General features: G+C 44.0%; 1 protein-coding gene across 2 annotated transcripts in view; it reads left to right on the top strand.

Moving 5' to 3' along the window:
* Adamts17 (ADAM metallopeptidase with thrombospondin type 1 motif 17) overlaps positions 1 to 9,580 on the top strand; it is a 396,140-nt gene that overhangs the window by 8,944 nt on the left and 377,616 nt on the right. For both annotated transcript variants that reach the window (XM_008849526.2, XM_029554310.1), the window contains exon 3: positions 2,108 to 2,273. In XM_008849526.2, coding sequence (XP_008847748.1) covers positions 2,108 to 2,273 — 166 coding nt within the window. The remainder of the gene's footprint in view (positions 1 to 2,107; positions 2,274 to 9,580) is intronic.

Here is a 9,580-nt window from a genome sequence, read left to right as displayed (position 1 = left end):
TATATATATATATATATATCCATGTCCCAAAAGCAGATCTACGCATTTGAATCTGCTAGCCAAGACAGTTGGGCTGTGTGGCTCAGAGGGGACACTGACTGCATGGGTCAGTGTTTAGACTGGGTCTTCCTGGCTCTGGCCAAGTCAGCCTTGTGTGGGAGGCTTACCTTGTTTTGCTGACCCCATGGAGAAGGGAGCAGTGCAGCAGGTGTCCCAGGCAGGGAGGGCAGGACTCTTCTGTGCTGTCAGCATTGCTTCCAAGGGAGGAGCAGAGTTCTCCAAGTCATTTTCCCTCAAATTAATTAATACTCTATTTAAAGTAACAAGTTAAAAATCCTGTTCGTTTTATTTATAAATCTTAGTATCTAGCAGCTTTTTGCACTCACTTTTTAAAAACTATAATTTTTTTTTATTTTTGGTGTATGAATGTGTTGCTTGCATGTATGTAAGTGCACCCGTTTCCTGCAGTGCCAGAGGAGGTCAGAAGAGGGTGTTGGATTTCCATGGAACTGGAGTTACAGATGGTTGTAGGTGCTGGGAATCGAACCCGGGTCCTCTACAAGGGAAACCAGTGCTCTTAACCACTGAGCCATCTCTTCAGTCCCTGAACTCACTTTTAAGGGGATTTTCAGTTGTATTTAGACATTTAACTATTTAACACTGTCTTAGAAATTTAACATAGTAGTCAATGTCATGTTCAGATTCGTTGGTTGTCTGAAAACAAGCCTTTCATGTGTACTTAAGCCATTCTTCAAAACCTGATAACTATGTCTTATAAATATAAGATAGCCTGAGGTCTCCAGATACTGCTTATAAACTCAACAAAATCTTAAAATCACAGATCTCAATCAACAATACCCTTTAAATTATAAAAAAGTCAAATCTATCAGATACTCTCTCAGCTTCTCCTAAATGCTACAAATTTGGCAGGCGAGGGAGGGAGTGTAAGTCTCCATCACCAAATGATTAATGCTACAAATCCGATTGGCTTATTGTTTTGATATTTAGTTTTAAATATCCCTAAAGGAAGAAAAGATACATTTTCCCAGTAGGCATATAATGTTCTTTTCCAACAACTTGAGGATTGCCCCCACACATGAATTTTCTCTCCTTTGGAGAAAGGGTTTCACTTATCCTCCCAGGCTATCCTCTCTTTATCCTCCTGCCTCAGCCTCTCAAGAGTTGGAATTATGAATGTGTGCCACTATACCCAGCTCCAATATCGCTCAGTGATAGAGTACTTGCCTAGCATGCATTATAGACCCTAGTGGGCCCCAGCTTCAAACTCCAGCACACACACACAGAGAGAGAGAGAGACAGAGAGAGAGACAGAGACAGAGAGAGAAGAGAAACTATTATGAAATGACATTTAAAGAATGATAATAGCAGGGCTGGAGAGATGGCTCAGCAGTTAAGAGCACTGGCTACTCTTGCAGAGGACCAGGATTTGCTGACCAGCACCCACATGGTAGCTAACAAACGTCCCTAACTCCAATTCCACAGGAATCTGAGACCCTCTTCCGACCTCCACAGGCATTGCACTGGGACATGATGGGTTCACTTACTTACATGCAGGCAATGCACTCATGAATATAAAATAAAACATAATAAATAGAATATATTAAAAAATGATAGTAGGGACAGCAAGATTGCTCAATGGGTAAGGATGCTTACCATCAAGACTGATGACCTGAGTCCCATCCCTGGGACCAACTTGGTTCTAGAAGGAGAGAACTGACTCCCTCAAGTTGTCCCATGTACACACATACACATGGCACATACATGTAAACAATAATAAAGTAAGCCCATATTTTCTAAAAAAAGACTTGGAAGGTAGATACCATAGTGGATATGGGGACACATATCTCTGCACCCCACCGTAGTTTCAACCCCACATCTTTGAACTTCCTAACAAGTCTACTCAGTTGGGTGTTTTTAAGTCTGATGGAGATTCACTGTGGGGCTGAGGTAACTTTGGGCTGATGGAAAGCACAAAGCCCAGACATGGCAAACCAAAGCACAGCCAACCTGCTCTGCTTGGACTGCTGAGGCTTCAGCCATGTGTCACTGGGATGACCAAGGTCTTGTTTTCCTCCTTTCTGGGCAGGTTGGCCTTATCCAGCTTGGGCAGGAGCAGGTATTCATCCAGCCCCTCAACAATTCTGGGGACCCATTCAGTGGACAAGAACATCTGATCAGGCGCAAATGGTCCTCCACCCCCAGCCCATCCACCAAGGCGGAGGGACCCAGGAAACTCTGCAAGGTTGTGACAGGTGAGTCCAAGTAGCATCATAGCTGGGTGGGATACACACAGCTGATGCCCTTAGTGTGCTCCAAATATGCTGAAGCCATGAGTAAAAGCTTACCTCCACTATTCAGTATCAGGTAACAACAGGAGCATGTTCTGAGAAATGTTAATCCATTTCATTAGGCCACAGTGTGCACTTAAGCTGATTATAGTCCTACTAGGTGATAGAATCTTTTGGGACTGCTGCTATATTTATCTGTTGTTGATAGACACATGGTTATTGGCATGTCTCAATATTTTATTTTTAAAATTTTATGTATATGAGTGTATTGCCTGCATGTAGGTAGGTGCACACCTGTGTTGTGTGTTGTGTAATGCCCAGGGAGGTCAGAAGAGGGCATCGGATCCCTTGAAACTAGAGTTAGCAGATGGTTGTTAGCCACCATGTGCATGCTGGGAATTGAACCTTTGTCCTCTGCATGAGCAGCCAGTGCTCTCAACCGCTGAGCCATTTCTCCAGCCCCATGTGGCAATATTTTAGAAGCCGTTTTATTGTCCCTAAAGCACTTCCATTTTCTTTTCTGTGTATGTTAGTATTGATGTTTCATGTGTAACTGCCCTTTGAAAAGGTAATTGTTTTATTTCTGCAAAGAATCCAGCATCTTGCTGGCCTATGACTTCAGTTTTGTATCAGGAACAAGTTGAGGCCTGAAACACCTTGATGGCTTACTTATTACCAAGCCTCAGGTTGGCAGTGTTGGTGGGGTAGAACTCTCCCTGGTGAGGTCCTGCTCTGAGCTTGCTTGCTTTACACTGCTCCTTAGCCCTGTAATGAGAGTTGCCAGGGGGACCTATGAAGTGGAGGCTCTGAAAGCATGGCCCCTGGGCTAGCAGCATCAGTGTCAGCTGGGAACTTGTCAGAAGGCACACATTGGCCAGCCCCATGCCAGACCTTTAGCATCTTGAGCACCATAGGCCAATCTAGTCCCTGGAGATTCAGCTGTATGATAGGGTGTAAAAATCATTGCTTAAAAAGTATGACTTAGGGGGCTGGGAAGATGGCTTAGTCGATAAAGTTTATGCCACACAAGCATGAGGACCTGGGTTCAGAACCTATGTGAAAATCAGGGTATGGCAGTGTATGTCTGTAATCCCAGCATTGGGGAGGCAGACACAGGTGAATTCCTGGAGCTGGCTGGCCGGCTAGCCTTGCTGAAATACTGAGTTCCAGGTCCAGTGAGAGACCCTGTCTCAAAAAATAAGGTGGGGAGAGACTGAAGAAGATGCCTGATGTTGACGTCTGGCTTCCATGCACATGCTCACACCCATATGCACTCTCACACGCATGCACTCACACACATGCTCACACACACAAAACACAAGTGCCTTTTGCATTTGCTTGCCTGTCCTCACATCCTTATCTGATTGGTCTGGAGTGTGACTTGGGTGTCAGGGTTTTTAAAAAAGATTTTAGCACTCAATTTGGGGTAGAAACCTGCTTTGACATGCTATGCCTCTATTTGAACAACTGTTGGTTATCAGGTATTTAAGAGCATTTTATGGTGGTGTGGTCACCAGCAATCTGCCTGGAAATGGTACCCCCCCACACTCCCCGTGAAGCTGGTAACCTGTATCTTCCAGGTAGCATTTTCTCCCAGGTGGTCATGAGACCTGAGGGCTGCCCTCTGGGGATTATGCTTTCATAGTTCAGAGTTTATCTTCCCAGGCACACGTAGTATGACTCAGCCTGGTATTCTAGTGGCCTTGGAAATAAGGATTGCTTTGCAGCCCATCTCAGCTCTTGCCTGTAGACACTGGGGAAGCTGGTCCTCACTGTTCTTGGCTTAGTCTGCCTGTGGCAGGGTTAGAGGTGACCACGCTGGATGAGTGCAAATGGAAGGAGAATACTCCCTAACTACAGGATTTTCCCAATTGCTGTCTAAACCCCTGCACAAATGAGAGACACATACCTCAGCATAAAATTATGAGTGACTAAAAATACCATTTAATAGGGGTCAGGGGTTTTGGACTGATGGGTGTGGACTTGATGTCAAGGTATCATTTACTGATCCTAGATGTGTCAGTTTCAATGAATCCTTTTTTTTCTCTCCTTATCTGCTTTATAGCAAACAAATGTTAGTCATTGTAAATTTTTGTGTGCTTTTTGCATCTGACCTGAACACATGGGTTCAGAGGCAGGGGTTTGCACTAGGGTAGTTCTCAGCCCTGTCTGTATGTTGGTATGAACTGGTGGGCTTGGTTAACTACTTATGCCCAACTGCTGTAGTTGGTCTGGGCATCTGGCTATGCAACAACTCCGCAGCTGGTTGTAAAGTTTGGCTGGTTGTTTAAAACCACCCATTAGCAGGGGTGTCCAACCTTTTGATGTTGGAGTATGATGTTATCTGTAAGTGTGTTGGGCAGCATCACATCCATAGCTATCCTGGGATGCATGTGGCTTGCAGGTTGGGCACACCAGCAAGAAATACTAATTGGGAGGTGTAGCATATGTGGGCCGTTGAAAGTGGATCTTTATGCAGAGCCACACAGTGAAACCAAGGGCAGCTGGGCTTTATTCTCTTCACTCCAGCCAGGGTCTAGCAGCTGCCAGTCTAAGCAGGCTCAGCATGCTTGCCGATGAGCTAATGGATGTTTATCTGATGGCCTGACCCCATCCTCTTTGAGGGAGAGACACCAAGAATTGCTGAGCAAATGAAAAATGGTGCTTGTGTTTGCATTTTGGACCCACAGCTGGTTTCGGAGCACTTTTTGATAGAGTGATTAGCCTTTAATGAAGGAAATAAAGTGAACACAGTATGGGATGGGGTGGATGTGAAAGAAACTAAGTTAGGACACAAGCAGCTATACTGGCTGTAGAGAGTAATTTCTGAAGTTGCCTCAAAAGTAATCTTCTTTCTTTCTCTCAAATCTTTCTTGCTTCCTTCCTTTGAGGTGCAAGGTGTGTCTAGTTACCATGGTGTGAAGCTCTACCTCCAGGCTAGGCAGGAACTAGACACTGAAGGGAGGAATACCCTTTGCTTCTGGCCCTTTTTGTTTTATATGCTATCCTCAGTCTATACGAATGCTGTGTTGAGAGAGACCCTGGGCCTTTTAACGGACGTAGCTAATCATCAGGAGTTTCCTAAGTTAGATTACCTTTCTAACTAAATTAGCTTTTCAGTTTAGACCTTGGGAAAATTAACTTACTGGCACACCAGCAAAGTACATTCCTGAAGTTTTCTAGAAAGATTAATCAGATTAATCCAAGATTTCCCAGGATAATATGTTCTTTCTGACTGGACATAGAGCCTGTAGGTTTTGCTGTGCCCTATTGTTGACCCTTTATTACTCAAACCTTTGACTTGACCCCAGAGTGGCATGCTGGCTCCTTCAGGTGAGGAAGAGTCTGACAAATCTTCCATGAAGCCTACCTGAAAGCTGACCTTTGGAAATTGTCTAGTGGCTTGAGTCTGGGCACAGTAGGGACTGGAAGAACTGACACAGCCAAGGACACCTGGAGGGAACTACTTCCTTCCCATGGATTCTACTGTGGTTGGTTTCTAGGGGACTTTGTGGGCTTTTGGTGAAGGGACAAGCTGATCACACCTCCTAGGCTTTTCTTTTTAGAACCCTACAAACTGATTATAAAATAAAGCTCTAGTTTAGAACTTGGCAAAAAAAAATGAGACTGAAAACTTTTTTATTTTTGGTAGGATTCTACGTTTTTGAAGGCTTTTTGTCTGTTTTCAACAACTAAAATTTGCTTGAGAGATGCTGAAATGTTCCTTGACTTTTAAGTGCTTATTTTGGCCTCAAAACTTTTTGTCTGTCTTCTATACTTGTTTTAAGTTTTCAGTATTCATTTAGAGTCTTCCCTCCACCATCTTCATGGCATTAGACACCAAGTTGACTCCTCTACCATGGTGGATGTAACATGGGTGGTAGAAGTCCAAGGTCAAACTGAAGATATATTTGCCAGAGGCATTACATTTTTAATTTTTAGATTTATTTTTTATTTCTGTGTTTATGTGTGTGTCTGCAAACATGTGCATGGGTGCCCACAGAGGCCAGGAGAAGGTATTAGGTCTCCTGGAGCTGGAGTTGCAGGTGGTGATGAGCTACATGGCATGGGTGCTGGGAACCAAACACCATCTTGTGGAAGAACAGCAAGTAATTTTAAGCACTGAGCCATCTCTCCAAACTCCCTCCCCCTGTGATGTGGCATTTAAAAATAGGAATCCCACCAACTTTTGAGTAGTGGAACACTCATTGGGATATAAATCTACCTAAACAGTGGGTCTGTGAAGTGCTGTGGTCTGTTTATGAAGATTTTAGCTATAGTTATTTTCTAGTATTGTCTGGTTCATATATAGCATTATAACAGTCATTTTAGAGAGACTGGAGAGGTGGCTTAGCAGTTAAGAGTACTGACTACTCTTAACAAAGACCTGAGTTCAGTTCCTAGCACCCACATGGTGGCTAACAACTGTCTGTAACTACAGTTCCAGAGGATAAGATGCCCTCTTCTGGCCTCCACAGGCATAGCATGCATGGGTGAACTTACATATATGCAGGTAAAACACTCATACATATACAAATAAATTTTAAAAATTAAAAAGTCATTTTTGATGACTATCTAGAAGATACTGTAACTTTCCAGAAATTATATATTCATCGATGCAAAAATTTGCATGTCTAGTCATGTGTGATATAACTGGTTGGGACTGGGGCTTTACCTCCACTGATAGTCATTAGCCAGAAATAACAGCAGTCAGACTGGCTTAAACACTGGAGACACTGACCTGGGCTTACAGGGCTGATGCCTGAAGCAGGAGGTTGGACTTCAGCTTATGCTTGACCAAGCTCATTTAAAAAAATGTTTTATTAAAGATTTTTTTTTCACTTATGTGTATGTGTCTGTTTATGCCACATGTGTGGGGTACCTGCAGAGGCCAGAAGAGGGTGCTGGATCCCCTAGAGCTGGAGTTACAGGAAGTTGTAGGCCACCTGACATGAGTGCTAGGAACCGAACTTGGGGCTTCTGTGAGACCAGCAAGCAATCCTAACTGCTGAGTCATCTTCCCAAGTTCATTTTTATGTGGTAGCTTGGTCCCCAGCTCTCAGTTGACGGAGGCATCTCAGATGAATTGGGATTTGCAGTGGACTGCCTTGGGTTACTCCCAGATCACCGCTGTTTTCAAATGAGTGAAGACATCTTTCTGAGGAGTGTAAGTCCCAGCCCCAGGTGACTGTGGAGCACCACTCTGCCTGCCATCCCGCCCTAACTGGTGATGTGGATTTATGACACTGTCATCTGAGTCTAACCGACATTCTAGCCACACAGTTGATGGTGTGGCAACTTCCTTTTTCTACAGTGAAGAATTGTAGCTGATCAGCTCTTTGGTGTACTTGAACCAGGAACAACTGTGGCCACGGGCATTGCTCACTTAAGGATTTAGTTCCCCTGAGATTGGTTCCTCTAAACTTTGAGATTAGCTCATCAGAGACTGGAAAAAGAAAACATATGTATGTTTCTTTATAACACAATTTATATATATATATAATTTTTTTAAGAAAAAAAACTTTAAAATGGACAGGTGCTGGGGAGATGGCTGAGTGGGTAAGCACGTTTGCCAGGCAAGCATGAGAACCAGAGGTCACCTAGCATCCGTATGGCGGCCTGTGAAACTAGCTGTATTGATGAGCTCTAAGTTCAAGTGAGAGACTCTGTCTCAATATATGAAGTGGAGAGTGACTGAGGAAGACTCCTAACATCCACGTGTGGCCTCCATACACATGACGCATGTGCATGCATACCTCCCCATGTGTACACACCACATATATGCAAAAATAGGGAATTAAACTGCTACTGTGAGTTTAATCTCAGTCAATATTTTACATATTTACATATACTTTGTGAAATGTTTTTATACTAAAAGTAGAAAACAATATATTTTTAAATATTTTTAATGTGTATGAGAATATTGCCTGCATGTATGTAAGTATACCTGTGTTGTGCAGTGTCAGCAGAGGTCAGAAGAAGGTATTGAATCCCCTGGAACGGGAGTTATAGACAGTTGTTAGCTGCCATGTGGTTGCTGGGAATTGAACCTGGGTCCTCTGTGAGAACAGTTGGTGTTCTTAACCACTGTCAAGAGCCATCTCTCCAGCCCCTAGAAACAAAATTTAAGAATTACTATGTCACAAGAAAGAGAAGGAAGACTCCTGCTAGAGGTTCAACTCTGTCTCCCTTTAATAAGCCCAAGAAGTGTCCTTTAATATCTCTGGGCCTCTGCCTCAGTCTGATGGGGCTTTTATAGCAAAATACCACCAGAGTGGGGCCTAAACCTCCCCTCAATTGTGGAGGCTTTAAATATGAGATCCAGGTGTTGGATTGGTCCTCCCCTGAGGCTGTGAGGGGCAGTCTGCTCTAGGCTCCTCTCCTTGGCTCATAGATACCCATCTTCTCCCTGTGTTTTCATGTGTTATTACCTTTATGTCTCTTCTCTGGGTCCAAATTTCCAGTCATATTGGATTGGAACCCACCTTTGTGACCTCATTTTTTAAGTTTCTTGTAGAAAAACGCTCTCTGCTAGTAGGGTTCCATCCTGAGGCACTGGGAATTGGAACGTGGTGATTTAGGGCTAGAACACAACTCAGGCCCTCAGGGTAGCATGTTTTCTCATCTGGAACACTCAGCTAATGGTAGCTGTCTTGCCTACTTCTCCCAGCCACTGCTGACCAATACTGCAAGTGAAGGTGGCTGGTACTGAGGAGTGTGTCTAAGAGCACTCTCACAAATGCCTGGAAGAGAAAAGAAATGGGCATCAATAAGAGCAGCTGTCATGGCTGGGTCCTGACCTCTGGGTTTCCTCTGGAAATGAGGGACTGGAGGACCTCAGGCAAGTTTGGAAGAACCAAGCCTCTGCCCTTCATTTTCCTCACCTGTAATTGAATACTATCTGCCTTGCAGGGTTATGTGAGTGGTAAATCAGTGTGTCCTTGCACTTAGCAGCTAGTGAGTATTGGTTGTTGTTGCAGCTGCTATGGTTATACTTATTGTCTCTATGCCCATTATCTTCATCATCATACTGTCACTCCAGCACCCTGGTTCTAGATTAGTGGGTCAGGGAGGCGGGCCCCAGAGCACTAGGCTGGGACCCTAAGGCGCTCATGATTGTCCTTGAATCTTTTATCCCTGTTTCCTAAGTAAATCCACAAAACGAGCAAGAGGGCTTTGTTTACTAGGTTAGAAGTTACCCTCAGAGGTCATAGGCTCAAGCTTTTCCCCCTCACTGGCCCTCTGGTCTCTTATAGCCTGGTGATGGGGGT

The sequence above is a fragment of the Nannospalax galili genome, unplaced genomic scaffold (assembly GCF_000622305.1).
Source record: "Nannospalax galili isolate Female #2095 unplaced genomic scaffold, S.galili_v1.0 scaffold124, whole genome shotgun sequence".
Classification (NCBI taxonomy): Eukaryota; Metazoa; Chordata; class Mammalia; order Rodentia; family Spalacidae; genus Nannospalax; species Nannospalax galili.
The sequence above is the reverse complement of the archived record's forward strand: the minus strand, read 5'-3'. Positions and strand labels throughout refer to the sequence as shown.